At 35.7% G+C, this 24,329-nt stretch overlaps 1 protein-coding gene and 1 pseudogene across 1 annotated transcript; one reads left to right on the forward strand and one right to left on the reverse strand.

Moving 5' to 3' along the window:
• Positions 1–2,285: 2,285 nt before the first annotated feature.
• Positions 2,286–3,164, reverse strand: LOC120132347. The gene has a single exon (XM_039149129.1). The coding sequence runs from the start codon at positions 3,162–3,164 to the stop codon at positions 2,286–2,288; it is 879 nt and encodes a 292-aa protein (XP_039005060.1).
• Positions 3,165–4,424: 1,260 nt separating this feature from the next.
• On the forward strand, positions 4,425–23,195 carry LOC120132348 (annotated as a pseudogene).
• Positions 23,196–24,329: the final 1,134 nt, after the last annotated feature.

Raw genomic sequence — 24,329 nt, forward strand, 5'->3', positions numbered from 1 at the left:
AAAAGAGTATATATCTAAAAATATGTGTAAAATAATCTAGAGATTTTTAGTATTTGATATTACATCTAGAATTGTCTATAAAGATTCTCAACATTTATAAGATTAATAGCTAAAATGTTGACATGTATCAACAATCCAATAAATACTAAAATCTATAAATATAAGATATGTTTTATCATTGTTACTATAGTACGTAGTAAAAAGTGTGTTAGAGTAAGAGAATTCATAGGTAGAAAAGAAAAAATAATAATGGGGTAAGTTTGTTATATTGCAATTGTATTGTGTATTAATAAAAGTGTTACATTCTCTTATAATTATAAGTTTCCCAACTAATAGGGTGAGTAAGTGCACACCTTGAAATTTAAAATTTTTTCTGATAATTATATATTTTAATAGTTTTGTCTATACTAAAATTTTAGTTGTGACCACCCTTTATCAAAATTGACTGTAACATACTAAGAACACTTAATATTTTATTATTATTGTTCATTGTCTTAATGGTATGAACAATTTAATTTCTACCTTAAAAACTGGTGTTCGGATTGGAACTGAACTCAATGTGTTGAAGTAACATACTAAGAACACTTCATATTTTATTATTGTTGTTCATTATCTAAATGACATGAACAATTTAGTTTTTTCCTTAAAAATTAGTGTTCAGATTAGAACTGACTCAATGTGTTGAAGAAAAGCTCCCTGTGACGAATATGTTCGAGCCACTAAATGTCGGCACGAATTTTAGGATATCCCGGATAGTAATAAATGTGACCGAATCCATGAAAACACCGATTTTCTTCCTCGACATTACGACTCTCTCAGAATACCATAAAGATTAGCATACATCAATGTATACCACGAGGCAAGGTAAGTTGATGACCCCGGAACAACAGGTCGATCTGACGAGATATGACGACTGCATCCATTTGTGCTTACGATGACTACTTGATACATAGAATGAGCTCTCTTCACGCATTATTTCATATTCTTGACCGTTTTCCTTTGATGAAAAGACAAAATTCTCCCAAAAGAAATGACCATGAATATGCAGAATATGCAAAAGTGTCAATTTACGTAGTTGCAGAGGAGAATTCCAAGAGAAATGGTCATGAATATGCAAAAGTGTCAATTTGCGTAGCTGCATAGGAGAATTCAAGAAATGGTCATTTCTTATTTTTTACTTTTAGAGAAAATAACTTTAGTGACCGAAAATATCTTATAATATACAATTTTAATAAATTTTTTTTGGATTTGCGAAAATGACCAACAAATTTGCAACACGAACTCCAATTTCGTAACACAGGTTCTAAAATCGCAATGCGATTTTCCAAATTCGCAACGCGAATATGTAAATCGCAACTTGATTTTCTAAATTCGCAACACGGTTTTCCAAATTCGCAATGCGAATATGTAAATCGCAACATTAATTACCGATGTAGGTAAACAGTACTATCGCAACGCGATTTTTAAATTCGCAACGAGAATTTCAAATTCGCAACGCTAATTACCGATATAGGTAAACAGTATTATCGCAACGCGATTTTCAAATTCACAACACTAATTACCGATATAGGTTAACAGTACTATCGCAACGCGATTTACAAATTCGCAACGCTAATTACCGATATAGGTAAACATTGTTATCGCAACACGATTTTCAAATTCGCAACGCGATTTTCAAATTCGCAACTCTAATTATTGATATAGATAAACAGTACTATCGCAACGTAATTTTGGAAACTGTGTTGCGATTTACAAATTCACGTTGCGATTTTGGAAACTGTGTTGCGATTTACAAATTCGCAACGCGATTTTCAAATTCGCAACTCTAATTACCGATATAGGTAAATAGTACTATCGCAACGCGATTTTAGAAACTGTGTTGCGATTTTGGAAACTGTGTTTCGATTTATAAATTCGTGGAACCTGTGTTGTGAAATTAGAGTTTGCGTTGCGAATTTATTGGTCATTTTCACAAATCCAAAAAAAATTGGTTAAAATCGTATATTATAAGACATTTTCGATCACTGAAGTTATTTTCTCTTTCTTTTATATGTTTGGAAAATAGAGATTCATTCGTCGGTCAAAAATATTTATATTATTTCATTTAAATTTGAAAATGGAAAACGTTGGAATTAATAAAAAAAAATACAAATGTAAATGAAATTTAGTTTTCATATTTATGAATCAGTGTCTATACATTTAAGAAACCCAAACATAAAGTGATTGTAAGTTGTTCCAAGAGTATCCCAAAACTCTGCTAATCTAATAAGAAAATAGACAAATTTCTAATGATGAAAAATCTCCTCTAAACCTAAACCTCCGTAGTGTTCCCACAAATCACATAATCCAAGTTCAGAAAAAATGTCGCCGAAAACGTCTACACCGTCCGCAAACTTGAAATCCTGTGTCCCGTAATCTGGGAACTCCCGTTGTTGTCTCGCTTCCGCCTCCCACGGCGGCCTCAGAACCCACACAAGTACCCCTTGAGACCCCATTGGACAAATCGACGGCCGAGCTAGAAGTAGTAGTCGCCGCTGTAGTTGAAACCCCGTTGACGGTCGACGTAGAAGTAGTCGTCGTCGCTGCGGTTGAAACCCCATTGACGCCCGAGGTAGAAGTAGCCGTCGCCGCTGCAGTTGAAACCCCATTGACGGCCGAGGTAGAAGTACTCGTCGCTGCTGCCGTTGAAACCCATTGACGGCCGAGGTAGAAGAAGTCGCCGCCGTTTCTGTTTCACTTCCGCCTCCGGCTGCGGCGTGTTGATCGCAGATATCCGAGTGGGTGGAACCCTGGGGCATGTTGAGAATGGCCTTGTCGCCGTAAATAGCCGAGGCGGCCTTATCGTACGCCAGAGCGGCGTCGAGAGCAGTCGGGAAAGTGCCGAGCCAGAGCCTCTTCTCCTTGTTGGGTGCGCGTATCTCCGCCACCCATTTACCCCACGTCCGCTGCCGCACGCCTCTGTAACGGCAGTTCTGATTCTGCGGCCCTCCCTTACCCTTCATACAACCCTTCTTAGACCCCTTCGCCGGTGCCTTACGAGCCCTCTTCTCGTCGGGATTATCGATCCACTTCTTCAAAGTATCCTCCACCGACAACCCCCGACGCTTCCTTTTCCGGCAAGGACCCAAACCCTTATTCGGGTTTTGATTTTCCGTCGAACCCATCACCGATTTCAACCAAAACAAAAACAGGGCTTTCGATGCACGCCGCCGAGTTCTTGATTATCAGAGAAACAACACAACAAAACCCAGAAAACCAACCGCCAAGAACAGTCAAAAGCTTGAACGGAGCTCAGTATCACGAACGCTGTGAATTTGAAGAGAAGACCAGAAAGTTCTTTGAATCCAAAAAAAAAGGGAATTTGAAAGTGAATCTCCACTGGTGGGAACTAAGATATTTATACGCCTTTTTTTACGTTTATTTCATTTAAAATTTAGGACACGTGTCAGTATGGGAACTCAGTTCAAAGATTTTCTGTCACATTGAGACAGCCCCACGTGTCATTTAAAATGTTGGTCAATTTGTTTTTGTTGCCTACTATATTTAAATTTTTTTGTTCATATTTTAAAACTGATTCAATAATCAATTATATAAAAAATTGATATCTCAAGAGTTTATATATATTTCCGTATTTAATTTAATTTTACGTTATATTTTCAAAACGAAGTGGAGACACATTATAGTATAAACAAATAATATAAATAATCAAAATTAGAATAATTCTTATATAATTTCAAAATTTTATATATAAATTTGAATTTATCAACAAATATCAAGTATGAAATAATGTTTGATCATAAAATTTAAATTGATATCGTCGATCAACAAAGACGAAAAAGAAAAGTGATGAACAATAGGTGAACTTTAGTTGTGTAAATATATGCACAAATAATGATCATTACATATACATTTGTGAATATGGTTTGATATCAAACCAAATTGTAATTTTTTTAAGGCTTAATACAAAAATAAGTTTCCAAATTATATCTTTTTTCCCATTCAGGTGTTTAAATTTTTATTGTAAATTTAGGTGTCTGACGTTTCCAATGTTACCATTTAAGTGCCTCGATCGTAACAGACGTTAAAAACATTCCGTCAACCACTTAAAATGTGACATGTAGTGCTTTTATGAATTTTCAAAAATTGTATTAAAAAAACTTAAAATTATTATTACTTTAAAAAACCCGAAATATTTCTAAAATCTAAAAAAAAGTCCTAAAATCCTTAATGACTAAGCATCCATTCCACGCGTTGGTCGTTCACTACCATTGTTGCCCCCACCGACCATCTATCCATCCGTTGTTGACTATCTACCCATCGTCGATTGTCAATTGTTGCTTCCAACCCAAATCCCTAAACCACAACACATATCTATCTTAATCGATGTGTGAATGGTCAGAGGGTGATCGACGAGTGAGTGGTCGATGGGTGATTGGGTGGTCACTGATAGTGGTGATGGCCGAAGGGTGAATTGAAGGTCTTGGGGTATTTTATGAAAAATAGGAAAGGTGGGGTGTTTTTTGAAATTTATGATTTTTTAAGTTTTTTTTAAAGAAAGTAAAAAATAAGCCACATGCCAAAAAATGATTGGTTGACTTATTTTTAATGAATCTTTTAACATCCATTACATCTAGGCACTTAAACGATAACATTAGAAACGTTAGACACCTAAATAAAAAAAGAGGTATAGTTTAGGCTTTTATTTTTATATTAAGCCTTTTTAAAGATAAATCAAATTTAGGATGCTTAATGAGTTTATCAGATCATAAACACCTCAACTTGGTTCGGTTAAAATTCGATTGAAGCTCGACTCGAGACCTTAACGAGTTGAATTGAGTAAAGTTTAACTTGACTTGATAAGTTCTCCAGCAACTTGTTATTTTTTTTTTAATTTTTAGTAATTAACTTAAAAAATATTACATTGAAAAATTACTAATTTACTAATAGGTAATAAAAAATGATAAATTACTAATTTATTATTTTTAATAAAAAAATAAATTATTAATTAATTATTATTTTATTACTCCCAATTCCCAAATATTAAATCTTAATTATTATTTTAATGTATTTGTAGATTGTTATTTTAAACTTTAAAATTTAAAATTGCTTCATACACTCTTTTAATAATTTTTTGTTATATTTTTAAATTTATATTTTATATTAATCTTTATATAGTATTAATAGATTTTATCTATAGTTAAAAACCAAGGTAAAAATTTGATGAGCTTAACAAGCAATAAGTATTCAGTGAGGTGTTATTAGAGGTGCACAAAAAATCCGAATATCCGATTTTGCGTAAAAAATATCTGAAACCGGATTTGGGAAAAACTGATTTTTTTAAACCGGATCGGATATTTTAAAAACGGATAGTATAACCGGTTTGAGAAAAAATTGGACGACCGGATTTTTTACCGGATTAAAAACCGGTTTGAAAAAAAAGGATAAAAAACTGGTTTTTTATCCGAAAAAAATCCGGTCTGGGGTTTAAAAATTTGGATTACCGGATTAAAAACACGTTTTTTTAAAAAATCGATTTTTTTCAAACCAAAACCGGTTACACCGGTTACATCATCCGGCCCTCCAAACCGGTTATGATCAGAACCGGTTTTTTTATAAACTGGTTTTTTGGCTTAGTGAAAAAACCAGATCGATTTTTATCCGATCCGGATCGGATTTAAATCTGGCTATGTGGATCTCTAGGTGTTATCTTTCTTGAATATAGATATATTTCTTTTCCTTATTTTCTTTTTGTATAGTCTATAAGAAGGAAACATGTAATTGACTTTATTTTTATTTTGGAAAATATTACCAGCAATATTCTGATTCAGTTAACTACTATTTGCTGTAATGATTAATGCCATTTTCTCTTTATCTTTACCTTCTCATATGTTGAAGTCAAAAGTGGAAAACGAGCTTTACATTTTGTATAACTGTTTATTCTTCAGATCTTGCGATTATTCAGTGAATCTTCTGAAAGTATTGATGTCTTACAGGTAGATTTGGCTAAGGCAAAGAAACGTCTTTCTGCACGCAATAAACAGATGCATCAGTTGTGATATCTATCTGTTACATTGCGCCATATAATCTCCTTGTTAGATCAGATTGAGGGCATAGCTCAGGTTTGTACATTATTATGTATGTCATTAAAATGATATTTTCATGCTTTATCTTCATTAGGATTTGGTCACTTCACTTCTATCCGCACCTTCTTGTGTTCAAGCAATTAATCCAGTAAATCTGATGATCACCTAGTTTGTTTGTTACCTGGATCAGGTTCCTGCTCGTATTGAGAAGCTCATTTCAGATAAGCAGTTTTATGCTGCAGTTCAATTGCATATTCAGTCAGCATTGATGCTTGAGCGAAAGGGCCTTCAATCCGAACTGACGAAGTTGCAAGGTAATCTGTTCTATAAAGTTTTGGAGGATTTGCTTGCACGTCTTTACAATAAGGGTGAATACAGGTATTGTATCTGTTAAGGGCCTAAGTTTCCTTGTCATGTTCTTTTTGTGATGCATTGTCTCGTGACTCTCATCTATTGACATTGATTAGGAAAGAAAGAGATGTCTGATTAAACATGTTACCTGAAAGCATTTTCAGGAAAGATTTCCCTTTAACAAAACTTTTGGTCATTAAGCTGATTAAATTATGCAGCTTAGTTGCATCAGACCTGCATGAAAAGGATGACGAAGTGCCAAAAACCACTGCTGTTGCAATTGTTCAGGGATCATATAGACTGAGTTCAATGAATGGAGGGATCATATAGACTGTTGTAATATTTTTAATTTTTTATTTATGCGGCATTGCTATTACTTGTCTTCATGATGGCTTATCTATTTAAGGATTGCCAAAACCTATGAACCGCCAAAGATTGCGATCCACTGTTCATGAGATCATCACATCCGGGATTAAAGCCCATGCACACTTCATAAATTGTTCAAAGTCTGAAATTGACCAGGGCACTCGTACTGGTACCACCCATCTCCATTTTTTGAAGGGGAAGCTAGAAAGCTACCAATTATTAAAACAAAAGCATCAAAATGGGAAATCATTGGCTGGGACTCTGTTAGCAGTGAGCCCTATCTCCCCTGTGATGGCTCCTACAGGAAAAGCACAGGTTGCTGCAAAAGAGCTTCTTGATTCAATTTTGGACTCTCTTGTTCGGATATTTGGTGTGTCATTGAATAATTATTTTTACTCTCGGTTTCTTTCTATTTTATTTACTCTTTAATTAAAATCTGAAACTAAATTTCTGAGCTGTAATTGGTCAGGAAACCACGTTGTTGTTGGAGAGCTTATTGAGTCAAAGTCGTCTTCCCTGCAAAATGATATGAAGAATCTAAAGGCAATGCCAACAGATGGAAACCTTGATTCTGAAGCATCTCAAGTTACTGGAGGCTACAGTATTGGCTTTTCATTGTCAGTTTTACAGGTCATTTATCTTTTCTAGCGCTTTAATATTGACATAGTTTCTTTTAAGAACGGTGTCCCAGTAACTTCTTCTAGACTTTTTATTTCTTCAATTTGCAATTTTTTATCCAATTATGTGATACAGAGTGAATGCCAACAACTCATATGCGAGATTCTTCGAGCTACCCCTGAGGCTGCTTCAGCAGACGCTGCCGTACAAACTGCCAGGCTTGCAACCAAAGAAAAGAGGCAAGTAACTGAGTCTGTTGTGATAATACTGGGGAGGAAGAGATAAAGTAAGGATTAAGTTATAGTTTCAATTGGTCAATCTCTACTTTGATAACGTACTTTCATGTTTCACTTACCTGAAAAGTTCATTTTATTTATTTGTTATTATTATTTTTGAGGTGGGGGTGGGGTGGGACATTTTCTCCCATTTAAATCTCCTCTCATATTTAGGAAGGGGTGAGAAAGAGTAACTGCTTCAACAATATTTACTAGATCACTGAGAATAAGGCCTATTCATAATCTCGGCATGATGTTAATTGTAAAAAGAGAGATTGTAAATATTGATGATGTTGGTTTGGAGGAATTCAGAATTGTTATTTAGGATTTTCCCAGGAAGAGTTTGAATGTGACCTCATGGTGGTAGTGAAGTAATTATGATCTGGATAGCCGGACATTAGCTTCCTTCCTTTCATGGATACTGGCCTTCCATATTTTGATTCAGAGTTCAGCCTATGGGCTGTCGTAATTATTTATACCAGAACTGCAGCCATAGCTAATGTGAAATACTATTTTCGTCATAATTGCAGCAGTTTTATAGATGAGAAGTCGAAATGGTTAGCATTAGTCTATCTGTTCTTTTTTGTAGGCTACAAATTGTGGTTTTATTTTTTTTAAGTGGTTTCATCCCACGTCAGTTAAGTCTTACGCTTGTCGTGCTCTACATTCAAGTTGCGCATCTCATTTTATAGCCATTTTGTGTAGGGTTGGTGTTAGAGTCGAAGGAGAAGAGGAAGAAATCGGAGGAGAAGAGGAGGAACGAAGGAGCGAAGAGGAATTGGGAAGAGAGGAACGAGGGTTAGGGATTATGGAGAGTAATTTGGGAATTGAATTGAAAGAAGGAATTGAAGCACGAGGAGAAAAGGAACTAAAGTTACCTGATGGGTTGAAGCAGGCTAAGGAGATCCAAGGCAACGTGGAGTGGCCCAACCAGGATGGCCCAGTACCTGTAATAGCCAAAGAGGGATAAGAATCAATCTGTTAGGAAGTTTGTTAACAGAGAATGCCAGCTGGCATTGTTAGATTCTCTGTACAGCCTATAACTAAATAAAACTGTCGTGTAATCACATTTTCCAGTATGCAATGAATGATGAATTTCTTTTCTACTATCTATCTTCTCTAAATTCTTCTCTTGTGTCTACTCTATTCTCTCATTCTATAATAATTGGTATCAGAGCCTCGATTCTGGCAAAGGTTAGTGGGTATGCCAAAGAAGAATCAAGCTATGGCAGAAACTAATTTGTCTGGGATTCAAAAACAAATTGAAGATCTAACTGCGTTGGTGAAACAAGGCCAAGAAGAAATTAATCCACCTAAATGGTGAGAAATTCAGGAGAATAGAATCACTGCTTTGGAGTCCAGAATGGTTACTAATCAAGGCTATGTGGAGGAACTGCTTAGAATTTTGACAGGCAGAACAGGAGAGCAAGAGCAGTCTGCTGGAGACCAGGTACAATCTCCTGATAGTTCTAAAAATAAGGAGAAAAACCCTATTTTGGTGACTGTGGTGAACGACAAGTCTAGATTTACTTATAAAACGGATGAACCTGGGATATTAAAGAGTAAACATGATGCTTGTTTAGCTATTAAAAATAGTTCTAAGCCTATGAATCAAATGGGTGAAAACAGTGAATCTAGGCCTATTATGTTGGGATTGGAAGATGGAAAAAGGGGGTCAGGGGTTCATTTAGCAGTGTAGGAACTATGTGGCATAGACCTAAAATAGAACTGTCTTTCTTTGAAGGGGTTAATCCTAGAGGATGGATTCAGAAATGCCTGAAATATTTTTCTATTTGTAATGTTCCTGTTGAGAAGAGAGTGGAAGTAGCTACAATGTATTTGACAGGCAAGGCTGAAATTTGGTTTGATGGGTATATTATGCAAAATCACCATGTAACATGGCATGAGTTTGAAGTTGATTTATGTCACAAATTTAGTGATAGAACCTTTTCTGATATTGTGGAGGAATTTACTAAATTGACTCAAAAAGGGTCTGTTGAGGATTATCAAGAAAGATTTGAGCAATTTGTCTGAAGCATGTAAACATGCAAGACTTTATGAGTTATCTATGGAGTTTGAAAATAAAAGGTTGAGTCCTATTTTTAAATCCCCACCCTACCCAAGCCCCATTATTAGTTCTAAACCTGCTTCTCTGCCAGTTAATTCAAAACCTACAGCAGTACAAAACCCAAAACAGAATCTTATTGATTACAGGAGGCAAAATAATCTTTGTTTTAAGTGTGATGATAAATTTATTCCAGGTCATCAATGTAAGAACAAACAATTGAATATGATTACTGAAGATTCTGAAAATTCATCTTTGAAATTTTTCCTACTGATTTAGAACAATCTCCACAAGTAGAAGAGGAAACTCTAGAAATTTATATGAATGCGATTATGGGCTCTATTGGACATACTACATTGAGAATTCAAGGTTCTATTCAGGGCAGATCATTGAATATCTTAATTGATAGTGGGAGTACACATAGTTTTTTGACTCCAAAGTGGGTTGATGCTGGCATACAAGTTACTACCCCTTATCCCTTGGCCATCACTGTGGCTAATGACCAACAATTATTTAGTTCTGCTAGATGCAACAAGGTTGAATGGCAAATGCAGGTACATACTTTTGTACATGATTTCAGATTGCTTAAATTGGGTGGTAGTGATATGGTATTGAGAGTTCATTGGATGAAATTGTTTAGCCCTATATTGATGGATTTCAGTAATATGACTTTGAGTTTTGACCATCAAGGAGAAAAGATATGTATTCAAGGTCAACAACCTTCATCAGAATTACAGCAGATTTCTGGGGCTATCTTACTTAAAATGACTGCTTGGGATTCAGATATTATGGGCATCATTGTTTTTTTGACTATGTCAAGGAATTCTCATCCTATTCCTACTGAAATACAACAATTATTGGATAGGTACAACACAGTTTTTGCTGAACCAGAAGGATTACCACCTCAGAGGACTCATGATCATGATATTCCTCTAAAGCCTAATGCTACACCTGTTAATCTGAGACCTTACAGGTTTCCTCATAATCAGAAGATTGAGGTAGAAAAACAGATTGCCAATATGCTTTCTTCTTCTGTTATTCAGCCTAGCAAAATTCCTTTTGCATCACCCTGCATTCTTATTAAAAAGAATGATGGCACTTGGAGATTTTGTGTGGATTATAAACATTTAAATAGCTTGACAATCAAGGATAAATTCCCTATTCCTATAGTGGGGGATTTATTGGATGAGTTGCATGGGGTAGTCTATTTTTCCAAGATTAATTTGAGGTCTGGTTACTGGAAGATTAGAATCAGACCAGAGGATATTTATAAGACAACCTTCAGAACACACTAAGGCCATTATAAATTTAAGGTGATGCCTTTTGGCCTTACTAATGCTCCTGCTACATTTCAGGCTCTTATGAATGATTTATTTAATTCATTCCTTAGGAAATTTGTTTTGGTCTTCTTTGACGACATTTTGGTTTACAACAGTAGTATGCAGGATCATATGAGGCATTTGCAAATGGTTTTGGAAGTTTTAAAAGTTAATAAATTATTTGCAAAATTGTCCAAGTGTTTTTTTGGACAACAGCAGGTGGAGTATTTAGGTCACATAATTTCTACTACAAGGGTGTCTACTAACCCTAGCAAGTTTGAAGCAATGCAGACTTGGCCAAGACCTAAAACCATTAAATCTTTGAGGGGATTTCTTGGATTGATAGGGTATTATAGGAGATTTATCAGACATTATGGTATTATTAGCAGACCTTTAACACAACTCTTAAAGAATGATGGGTTTCAGTGGAATTCTGATGCTTTCATTGCTTTTGAAGACCTTAAGAGAGCTATGTGTTATGCTCCAGTTTTAGCATTACCTGATTTCTCTAAGATTTTTTATCTGGAAACAGATGCAAGTTCTGGGGGTGTTAGGGCTGTTCTTTCACAAGAAGGTAGACCTATTGCTTATATGAGTAAGGCTCTAAGCTCTAGACATTCAACACTGTCTATTTATGAAAGGGAATATCTTGCTATTCTCTTGGTTGTTTCTAAATGGAGGCATTATTTGGAGAGTGGACTACCTACCTCATTTAAGAAGAATTGCATCTTGGTTATAGTGGATAAATTTACAATATAGTCATTTTTTTGGGCCTATCTCATCCCTATTCAGCAGCTAATATAGCTAAATTGTATTTAGACAATGTTTACAAGTTACATGGCCAGCCTAAGATGGCCATTTCAGACAGAGAAGACTTTTACCAGTTCTTTTTGGAAAAAACTGATGAAGCAGTTGGGTACTCAGATGGTTTTCAACACTGCTTACCATCCAGAAACAGATGGTCAAACAGAACGAGTTAATCAATGTTTGGAGCATTATTTAAGGGGTTATTGTTTCTATCAACCTAAGAAATGGGCTAAATGGCTATCCCAGACAGAGTGGTGGTACAATACCACTTATCACACTGTTATCAAGCTTACTCCTTTTCAAACTCTATATGGATACAAACCACCTATTATGGTTTGGTCTACTGATACTACATTACAAATAGTACAGAATATTTTCACAAGCAGAGAACAAATCAAATAATTGGTGAAACAGCAGTTAGAAGTGGCTAGTAATCGTATGAAGCAACAGGTAGATAAGAAAAGGTCAGAAAGGGTTTTTACTGTTGGAGATAGGGTTTACCTGAAGCTGCAGCCTTATAGGCAAACCTCGATTGCTCTGCGGAAAAACCTCAGGTTAGCAGCCAAGTATTATGGTCCATATACAATTTTGGAGAAAATTGGAGAGGTGGCTTATAGATTAGACTTACCAGATTCCTTGAAGCTCCATCCAATGTTCCATGTGAATCTTTTGAAGAAGTTCATTGGGGACTCTTCCACTACTGCCACAGATCCTCCTGCAGTTGATGAGGAGGGACAGTTAAGTATTAAACCTTTGAAGATTATGGGACGGCGTATAATAAATAGACACAATCGACCAGTAACTCAACTTTTGGTTTGATGGACGAATATGGATGCCTCGAATGATACATGGGACGACTATTCGGTTCTCAGGGGCCAGTTCCCTACTTTTGATCCTTGGGGACAAGGCTCATCTCGTAGGGTGGGTATTGTTAGAGTCGGAGGAGAAGATGAAGAAATCGGAGGAGAAGATGAGGAACGAAGGAGCGAAGAGGAATTGGGAAGAGAGGAACGAGGGTTAGGGATTATGGAGAGTAATTTGGAAATTGAATTGAAAGAAGGAATTGAAGCACGAGGAGAAAAGGAACTAAAGTTACCTGATGGGTTGAAGCAGGCTGAGGAAATCCAAGGCAACGTGGAGTGGCCCAACCAGGATGGCCCAGTACCTGTAATAGCCAAAGAGGGATAAGAATCAATCTGTTAGGAAGTTTGTTAACAGAGAATGCCAGTTGACATTGTTAGATTCTCTGTACAGCCTGTAACTAAATAAAACTGATGTGTAATCACATTTTCCAGTATGCAATGAATGATGAATTTCTTTTCTACTATCTATCTTCTCTAAATTCTTCTCTCGTGTCTACTCTATTCTCTTATTCTATAACAGTTGGACGCTTTAGTTAAATATTAAATCCCAAGTTCGTGGTGTTGTGTATTTCCCTTTATGTTTTTATGAACATGTTAGGCCTGTTTGATAGAGATGAGGGGGAGTATTATCTCATGTCAGTTAAGGCTTTAGTTTGCAGTGGCTTTCTTTTAGGTTGGGATTCTCTCCCACAGTCTATAGGTTTTAGATTTGATGCCTAACATTGGTTATTTACCATTACTAGTGCTCTCACCCCCTCCCCCAAACACACGTTTGAACATTACAACCGCAATAATTTGCCTCTTAATTTTCTTTTTTCTCATTATTGTCATGGAAGCATGAAAGTTGATTGATATTTTTGATTACAGTGATGGATCGGAAGACGGCTTCACTTCTTCTTTCCGTTTCACAGATGCCACCTTGTCAGCTCCTAACCAGGGTACGGCTAAAGTTGAATCACTGCAACCTTATTCAATTATTATTAGTCATTTTCCATGATTTATTTGAAGTTTTTAATTTGATATATTACATTATTTTCTCTCCTCTGTTTTAGTTATTGTTTGGTGTCGCTTCATTATTGTGATTATAAGTATTAATCAGCCAAGAAAAGCTTTATGCCTCTCCAACTAGATAAAATCTATGCCGATGAGCTTGACTATTTAAGTCCTTAAGTGACAATTGTAGGAAATTTTGATAATAGGAATGAGGATTCATCCCTTACGGGCATTTCCTCTAGAGAAAATAGAAATGGTACGGGAAACATAAATCAACCGAAGTTCATCTCATTTCCAAAAACTGTGGTAGAATTTTGTTTTTTTCCCCTGTAAACATTGTAGAACTATTGTTCCAATGTCCCACAAGGAGGTTATGGCTCTGCGGCTGTCTTGCCTGAGCAAGGCATTTATCTAGCTGCATCTATATACCGGCCTGTTCATCAGGATTGGGACCATAAGAATCAAATATTTATGCTTTGAAGTATATTCTTCATAACATTGTTCATAGCAGTGTTGTCAAAGTGTACACATACGCCTTGTGCCTTGGACCCTTTTGGGCGAGGTGAATTTGATGGCACACGCCTGGCGTGCTTAGGTGTACGTCTTTGTAAGGCGATAGGCCTAATAAAATATGCCTGATTAAAGTTCTCTTTAGTTATTTTAAACATTTTTCCATTATGTATAACTAGTAAAAAAGGGCATAACATCAAACTATATTTCTCAATATTTAAGTATTCAACAACAAATATGAGACCATAAGGAGATCATGCATATCATTCATATCGGTAAAAAAATATTTTGCATGTTGTAGATACACTGGAACACTCTATAGAGTTTATTATCATGATTTTATATCAAACTTATTGTATATATATACACAGAAACACGTGCATATACATATACTTGTAGACATTCATATACATGCTGCATCTTACTTCACCTAGGCGAGTGCTTATCATGCACCCACGCCCAAGGAAATATAAGGGTTCTAGTGCCTTAAGTGTGCTTTATGCTCTTGGTGACTCTGATTCATAGATGGTTCTGTAAATGGCCTTTCTAAATCTGATGAATGGTGTAGTTTACAGATAGGATTGCTTCAATGCTACCGAATAAGTATTCACAGCATGGGTAAGTATCAATTCTAAGCTAGCATGTGGTACAAAGCAGGGTCACTTTTCGTGAATGATATGATAAGTATTTAAGGATAACTGCTAGGTAAAGCATATAGGTAGTTTCATTTTCTAACTTCATGCTTTTCTTCTTTTCAATCTCTTGTTTGGAATGCTTGGGTTTGGAGTGAGATGTGGAAGGGGGAAACTGTACAACCCTTTGGTTTCTATATGTATTATCACAGTGATTTGATTATCAAGTTTCCAAATGATTTCACCCTTGTTCTTTGCTGTGTCATTTTGACACGTTATCCATGTTAATTCTTTTACTGAAAGTTGTCACCCCCCCCCACCCACCACCTTTATCTATAGATGAGGTTTTTTGATATTTTTTTAGGAATTATTTGCTGCATGTTTTTCATTATTTCTGGTATGAAGTTGGAAAGCTTGCTCTGGGGTTCTTCCATGGTTTGAATATATATTATAGATCATGGTGATATGGACCAGTATGCTTTTCTAATCAAATTTAGATTGTTATAAATTTGACGCTGTGTATAGGAGATTTTGTTATTTTCATCTAACAGAGGTAGAATTTGTAAATTATGTGGCCCAGCTCTTTTTGGAAAGTGAGCTGTAACTTTGACATTGATTTTTTTTCCTCATCGTTAAACATCTATGCTTGCAGAAATGATGGATTGCTTTCCTTTGTGGAGAACTTCGTGAAAGATCACCTTTTACCAACCATGTTTGTTGACTACCGAAAAAGCGTACAACAAGCTATATCAAGCAAGTTACTGGATTTCGACCACGCACGCTTCCCAAATCTTCGTATGCTTCATCTATTGAGAAGGGTCGACCTGTCTTGAAGGGGCTTCTGGCCATTGATTTCTTAGCAAAAGAAGCAAGCATATCTTATCCTTCTTAGTTTCAGAAAAAAAACTTTTATTTTTCTTTGCTTTCAATCTCATAATATTATTTAGTTTCTTTCTCAATCAAGTGACATTAGCTTCTTCCTTTTCTTTTGTTGTCTTGAACATCTTCCATACATGTTTCAGGATATGAGAGGCTTTGTAATCTGGCAACCTCCATTCCAGCTTTTTCTTTTTCTTAATTGTAAACTTTACTTGAGCTCTAGGTTCTTGGTTGAGCTCAAGCAATGCCTAAATTTGCTGCTGAACTTATGAAGCACGTGCAAACTTTCCTCGAGCGAACATTTGAAAGATGTCGTACCTCATACACGGAGGTATGGATTTGTCTGTATACACACCTGTACTTAAGTCCGCTTCTAACCTAGTTTTTTTTTTATATTTGTTGTTGATTTTTTTGCGTCCATTTTCTGAAAATTATGAAGTAAGATATGTGGAAGTTTCTTCCAAAAATTATTTGATTGAGATAGTTGAAAGTAATGCTTGGCATTATTGTTAGTGACAAGACAATGTAGAATTGGTCTCCCAACTTTTTTTTCCCATTCTAATATGCTTATGGTAACGCCAATTCATTGAACATTTTGTTAATATTTCAGGCAGTTCTTGAGAAACAGAGTTATATGATCATTGGAAGGCATGATAATGATAAATTGATGCGAAGGGATCCAGCTAGTGCATGTTTACCAAAAGCATCTGTTCAGTCGAATTCGAGAAATAACACTTACGATGCGAGAAGCACTGATGTTGAATCAGAACAGAGTGACCTTCTCTTAAATTTGCGTCCTATTAAGCAGGTACACATCTCACATGCATTTAAGCTTTACTTGCAGATGAAACTTAGGGTGCCATCTTTCATATAATTGTGTTTTCAAAGTATCAATTGAAGTTGTTCATATTTTCTCTTACCACATATCTTATGCAGGAGAATCTAATACGTGAGAACCTTAAACTTGTTTTGCTGGCATCCCTGAGTGATTCATTGGAGTATGTTGCAGACACAATTGAAAGGCAAGTTCTTTCATCTCACTTCAGTTGGTACTCGGATAAATTGTGCAATTTTGTGAAGCGAAATGGGTTTAAAAGAGTAGTGTATAAAATACGAGGCATTCGATCTATTCTCTCCATTCCAGAATGTGCATCTCGATGATTATCGATATGTACCAGTGAGTTATGAATACCTTTTTCAGGTAGCTTGTCACTTAAGAATTCAATCATGTACTTATAGATCTGTTAGATTTCAGTTATTTAGTTAGTTAGGTTGTTATTAATCTGTTAATATGTTAGTTAGATTAATAACTCTTAGTGTCTGTATATAAATATCTTAGCTTTGTAAACCATTATTATGATGAATAAAATAGATGAAGCACCTTTCCTGTAAAATTCCCTTTTAACATGGTATCATGAGTCAGACGATCTGCTTCCCGTGAATTCGTTTTTCTTGGTCAAAATTGATTTAGGGTTTTTTCATCCCTCTTTTCCTCTTTGGTTGCCATGGAAAATTTTGTCATTGATTTCAATCACCCGTTGTTCTTGCATGCCTCTGATGCACCTGGATTTCTTCTTGTCTCGCATCAACTTCTCGGCATCGAAAATTATGGTGTATGGAGTAGATCTATGAAGATTGCTCTACTTGCGAAGAACAAGTTAGGTTTTGTCACTGGTGATTGCCGGAGAGAAGATTTTGACAAACCATTACATTCACAATGGGAGAGATGCAATGCTCTCGTATTATCCTGGATCCTCAATACGGTGAGTAAAGAGCTCTCGGCTGACATCGTTTTCGCGTTCAGTGCTACTTTAGTTTGGCAAGACCTGAAGGAAAGATTTGATAAGGTTGATGGATCTCGGACATTCTTCCTTCATCGTGAAATTGCGCTCCTAACTCAAGGTGATTCTACAATTTTAGCCTATTTTACTGGGTTAAAATTACTTTGGGATGAGTAAGAAGCTTTGGCTCCGATTTCTTCTTGCAATTGTGTTCTTTCACAACGCACCTATGCTCACCACACTCAATAGAAATTTTTTCAATTTCTCATGGGTCTCAATGAGACGTATGATGTTGTCCAAAGTCAGATCCTGCTTATGCAACCATTGCCATATGTAAATCATACGCACTCAATGCTTGTTCAGGAAGAATCACAGAGGGTTTACTCTTCTGTTTTTTCTCCGATTTCTGAAGTTTCTGTTATGTACTCTAATTCTGTTGGGAATAGTCATAAGAAGAAGTTTTCTGGTGTGTGTGATCACTGTAAGATTCGAGGGCATAAACGTGAGAATTGTTATAGGCTAATTGGATTTCCTACTGATTTCAAGTTCTCCAAGAAGAAAGGGAGTCAGGTGGCTTTGGCTTCTAGTCGATCTGCTTTTGGTTCTCACAATCAGGCAAGTCCTGAGTACAATAAAAAAAGATGTTGCTTCCACTGTTCATGTGTTCACACGCGCTCAGTACAATCAAATCCTTAACCTCTTGAACAAGAAACCTTCTGTGGATCCAACAGTAAATCTTACAGGTACTGATTCTGCCAATACTAGTTTTACTAATCTTTCTTTCAACTGGATATTAGATACAGGTGCTACTGACCATATGTTATATGATTTTCAAAGGTTAATCTCTCCAATTCCATGTACCACAGACTCTAGGTTTGTACATTTACCTAATGGTCAAACAACTCCTATCACACATATAGGTTCTTTTTGCCTTAACTAGGATCATTCCCTTACAAATGTCTTGTTTGTTCCCAAATTTTCTCATAACCTCCTATTTGTTTCCAAATTAACCAAAGAACTTAATTGCAATGTTTCTTTTTACCTTGACTTTTGCATTTTACAAGATCTCTCCACTGGAAGGATGAATGGGATTGGTACAGAGTCTTGCAGGTTGTATTTTTTTGATTCTTCTACTTTTGGTTATGGTATTTCTTCTGTTTCTCATTGTAATTCTCTTTTTTCATGTACTACAACCTCTGGTTCTTCAACTTGTATGAGTCTCTCAACTGTTAATAATACTAAGCTTTGGCATGCTCGTTTAGGACATTCTTCTTTATCCAGTATGCATAAAATACCATATTTATAGTCTAGGTTACCCTTTCCACACAGTATTTCTAGAGCATCTAAACCCTTTCATTTAATACATATTGACCTATGGGGGCCTTATAGGATTTCTACTCATAGTGGTTATAGGTTATTTCTAACCATTGTTGATGATCACACAAGGATGTCTTAGATTTTCCTGTTGAGGCTTAAGAGTGATGCAATCCTCTCTTTGAAACAGTTATTTGCTTATGTGAAAAACCATTTTTCAGATACAATTAAGTTCATTAGAAGTGACAATGGTTCTGAGTTCTTTGCCACTGAATGTTCTTCTTTTTTATTCCTTGAGCATCGTTCATCAAAGTTCATGTGTTCATACTCCTCAGCAAAATGATGTTGCTGAAAGAAAACATAAACATTTGCTAGAGGTAGCTAGAGCTCTCAAATTTCATTCCCAAGTCCCTGTTAAATTTTGGGGAGAATGTGTCAACACAGTCTGTTACATAATTAACAGGTTTTCTTCTTACTCTTTATTTGGCAAAAGCCCTTTTGAACTCTTTCATGGTAAACCACCTAATCTTTCTCATATGAGAGTTTTTGGGTGTTTATGCTATGCCACTCAACCAAACTACAAAGACAAATTCTCTTCAAAAGCAATACCTTCCATCTTCATGGGCTATTCTGCAACTCAAAAATGATACCTCTTGTTTAATCTTGTAAAACAAACATTCTTTGTTAATAGAGATGTAAAGGTTCATGAGGACATTTTCCCTTTTCATTTTCTTATTGCTTCCTCTTCATTATTTTTCCATGTTCAAGATGTTTCTGATTCAGATTTTATGGTCACGCCTTTTCACTTTACTCAGCCTAATTCTTCATTGAATCCTTCTTCTTCTTTACCTTCTATTTCTTTAGATCAGTATGAATCACCTCAAGCTTTAACAAATGTTTCTAATCTACCTCAACCTCAACTTCAGCCTATTGTTTCTGATGATTCTTTGTCAAGTAACATTCCTATTCCTCCTAGACAGTCTACTAGGGTAAAAAAACAACCTGTTTGGTTACATGATTTTGTGCAGTCCTACCAATCTTCCTCTTTTCCAGGTACTTATCACATTTCTAATTTTCTTTCTTATTCTCATCTCCCTATTAAAACTCAACTTTATCTTTCTTTTATTTCTCATTTGGTTGAACCTAAGACTTATAAAGAAGCCATTCAAAATATTGTCTGGATTAAAGCCATGAATGAGGAGATTTTAGCTTTGGAATCAAATAATACATGGTCATTGGTTTCCCTGCCTTCTGATAAGACTCCTATTGGAAGTAAGTGGGTGTACTGAATCAAATACAATTCAAATGGGGAAGTGGAAAAGTTTAAAACTCGTCTTGTTGCTAAAGGGTACACTAAAAAAGAAGGGGTTGATTATGTTGAGAACTTCTCTCCTGTAGCAAAGTTGGTCACTGTCAGGACAATTCTTGCTCTTGTTTCCATTCATCATTGGCCTCTTTTTCAGATAGATGTTTATAATGCATTCCTCCAAAGTGATTTAGTTGAGGAGGTATACATGTCCTTGCCTGAAGGTTTTTGCAGTCAGGGGGAGACTAGGGTGTGCAGACTGCAAAAATCCTTGTATGGATTAAAGTAGGCTTCAAGACAATGGAACATGAAGCTGACAGAGGCACTTCTAATGGCAGGTTATTCTCAAAGCAAATTTGATTATTCATTGTTTTCTAAATCACAAAGAAGAAAAATTGTCATAATGCTCATTTATGTGGATGATCTTTTGATAACTGGAAATGACAATGGTTTAATTAAAGAACTCAAAGGAATCTTGAACAGAAATTTCAAGATGAAGGATCTTGGTGAACTAAGGTATTTTCTTGGTTTGGAAATATTGAGATACGAAAAAGGAATAGTTATAAATCAAAGGAAGTATGACTTGAAATTAATTGAAGAAACTGGACCAGGGGGTGCTAGGCCTGCTGCAACACCTTTGGAACAGAATAAAAGGTTGACTTCAGACTTCAGAAGATCCAATTGATAATTCAGAAGATGAATTGCTAAATGACAAGACAAGCTATCAAAGGTTGATTGGGAAGTTAATTTACCTTACTAACACAAGACTTGTCATTGCTTATTCAGTTCAATTACTAAGTCAATTCATGCAGCAACCAAAGAAATCACATTTTGAAGCAGCTTTGAGGGTGGTTAGATATATTAAAGGCAGTCCAGGTCAAGGAGTGTTGCTAAGTGCAGAAAGTCAGTGCCAACTTCAAGCTTTTTGTGACTCAGATTGGGCAACTTGCCCGATGACTAGAAGATCACTGACAGGTTTTTGTATAAAACTGGGAGACTCTTTGATGTCTTGGAAATCCAAGAAACAAAACACAATTGCAAGGTCATTTGCTGAAGCAGAATACCGTAGTATGGCAGTGACTGCTGCAAAAATAGTTTGGTTAATAGGTTTGTTAAGTGAACTCGGGTTCAAGAACATAGGACCAACAAAGCTTATGTGTGACAACAAGGCATCTCTTCAAATAGCAACATATCTAGTTTTTCATGAAAGAACAAAGCACATTGAAATTGATTGCCATTTTGTTCGAGAGAAAATTCAAGAAGGAATGATTGAAACTGAGCATGTGAAGACAACTAATCAACATGCAGACATTTTGACAAAAACCTTGGGAGTTCAACAACATGAATACTTGATTTCCAAGTAGGGGTTAATTGACATCTTTAACCACCAACTTGAGGGGGAGTGTTACATTTCAGTTATTTAGTTAGTTAGGTTGTTATTAATCTGTTAATATGTTAGTTAGATTAATAACTGCTAGTGGCTGTATATAAATACCTTAGCTTTGTAAACCATTATTATGATGAATAAAATTGATGAAGCACCTTTCCTGTAAAATCCCCTTTTAACAAGATCCAGTAAAAGCTTGTTTTACAAAGAGTGGTATATTATTTTTGCACTTCATGTTATTAATGGAGCAGATCCTTATGCAATTCTTACGTGTCATGATAAACAATTATGTTTTCGGGAACTTCTCTGCTGTTTCTTACATTTTAGACATATCTAATACAACATGTAGACTTGTACAAGTGATGCCACTGACAGCGAATCAAGTGGAGAATGGCATGCCTAGCCGAACAAGCAGTTCCCCTGCTAAGGCTCTGACGTCATTTGCAGACGATTTCAGAAAACTAGCAATCGATTGCTTGAAAGTTTTACGCGTGGAGATGCAGTTGGAGACAATTTTCCACCTGCAGGTGTGTGAGAAAAGCAGAGTTTAGAAACGAATGACCGGTGAAAGCATCTGCGTAACTAACCACACATTATTGGCTTAAACAGCAAAATGACACACAGGGAATACCTGGAAAATCAAGATGCAGATGAGCCTGATGACTTCGTTATTTCACTAGCTGCTCAGTTCAAATTATCCAACTCTTTGCTTTAATGAATATTACAATCTCATCATCATCCGAATTCTCTTTTGGTTTTCGCCATGTATAGATAACATGCAGGGATGAAGAAATCGCCTCTTTCATTGCCGGGACGAAGCGGAATTACATATTTGGTGGAATATATAGTATTGCTGCAAATGCAACCATTAAGGTTGGACTTACATTGTAAATTTAACTTTGCTCCAATTTAGTACAGAATAGAACCTACTTCACTCCTCTTACCGATTGGAGAATACTTCTGATTAGGCGTTGGTCGATATCAAATTGATCAACCTGTTCGGAGTTCAGCAGATATGTTGGAATTTAAACTTTAGATTCCGAGTCATACTGTCAAGATCCAAATGATTAGGATTTATGTCTGATTCTGGTCTTGCATCCAATCTATGTTCCCATAACAGTCTCTTGCAGCTATCCCTTCAATCGACGGTGAAGCCATACAGCAGAAACTAGAACACGTTCGAACCTATTACGAACTGTTGAATATGAGATTCGAGGCAAGATATCTGAACTCTTAGTTCCTTTACGTGATTGGTTAATATAATTGCCGCCATTACAGATTAGTTATTCTTTCAATATCCTTGCAGGCCTTGCTTGCCTTCGTGACGGAGAATGGGCAATATTTACACTTGCAGAGTTAGTAGTATCGACTGATCTTTTTCCGAATCGAACCTACATATTTCCGTATCGGTTTAACGACGGATCATGCTGTTGTTTTAACAGGTACATTAATCTTCTAAAAGTCCAAATCCCAGGAAGAGAGATACCTCCAGATGCAATAGATCAAATGAAGGAAACTTTACCCCATTAGCACTCGAAAGTGACTCGATTTGATCCTCCAAATAAATGGCTCGTCTCCTAATCCGTACGGGACGGCGATATGAGGTTGGTTCTATTATTATTGCAAATAAAGATCTGTGGCTACGGTCATTGTTAATACACACAGTGTATAAGTGGTGATAGGTCGGATCGAGTTTTGATCGAGCATATCAAATTTCGTTTTCCTTTTCCAAATTCAACTATATTTGCATATATATATATATATATATATATATATATATATGCAGGGCCGTATATATGGATAACAAATGAGAAAAGAAATCTGGGGATTTGAATACTGTATCAAATTAATTAGAGAAACAGGGTTGTTTTCACATTGATTGGTGAAGTTCTCAATAGACGGGGACGATTTTGTTCCTTTTTTTTTTGCATTTTGGTACCAAATTGTAAAAAAATGAATATGAAAGACTATATGATGATTTTTTTCATAAATGAGCATTAAGTGAATGATGAGTTTCTTTCTTAAATTCATTATCTTGTTTTTATAAAACTTCATTTCACTTCTTATACTTTTAAAAAATCAGTTTGATTCTAAAATTACAAAAAAAAAAAATCATTGATTATTTAGGATGATTTAGTTATGGACGATTTTATATGCACTATGAAAGTATCTCTATTATTAACTACCAGGGGAGGATGCACCGAGCTCCATACGAGTCAAGTGTATTCCATTATTTAGGAAAAAATTTTAAATTTTAGTTTAATATGTCAAGAAAAATGGAAAAATAATTTTTTTTGAATACCCATTATTTTTAAGAAAAAAATATTAAAATTTTGAACACTCATTATTAAATTTCTCGTTCCACTACTGCATGACACCATCTTTAATTTTCTAATATTTTTTCAGTATTCATTCTCCCTAATTAAGCCAAAATTAAAAAATATTCTATTTATCAATTTATTTATTTGTTTATTTGTTTATAATAATACTATCCAGCTCAGTTGGTAGAGCACAAGGTTCTTAATCTTGAGGTCGTGGGATCGAGTCCCACGGAGGACATTTCATAATTCGGATGTCTTCTACGGAAGCTGCTCTCAACCTGGTGTTGGGGGCAACCTACTACCTTACCCCATTACATATGAGAACAAAGGACAACCATTTTTTTAAGTACGATCAATAATAATGGTTGTATTTAGGTTTAAATCAGCAAAAGTTTAATGATGGGTGTGCCTTTGAAGGGTCATGCTTTTTTTTTTCTTTTACACAACGCTCAAGCTTTT

This window comes from Hibiscus syriacus, unplaced genomic scaffold (assembly GCF_006381635.1).
Source record: "Hibiscus syriacus cultivar Baekdansim isolate YM2019G1 unplaced genomic scaffold, ASM638163v2 tig00110561_pilon, whole genome shotgun sequence".
Classification (NCBI taxonomy): domain Eukaryota; kingdom Viridiplantae; phylum Streptophyta; class Magnoliopsida; order Malvales; family Malvaceae; genus Hibiscus; species Hibiscus syriacus.

What these genes read in the sequence shown, in the direction of transcription:
- LOC120132347 (XM_039149129.1), bottom strand. Translation starts at nt 3,164, where the DNA reads ATGGGTTCGACGGAAAATCAAAACCCGAATAAGGGTTTGGGTCCTTGC.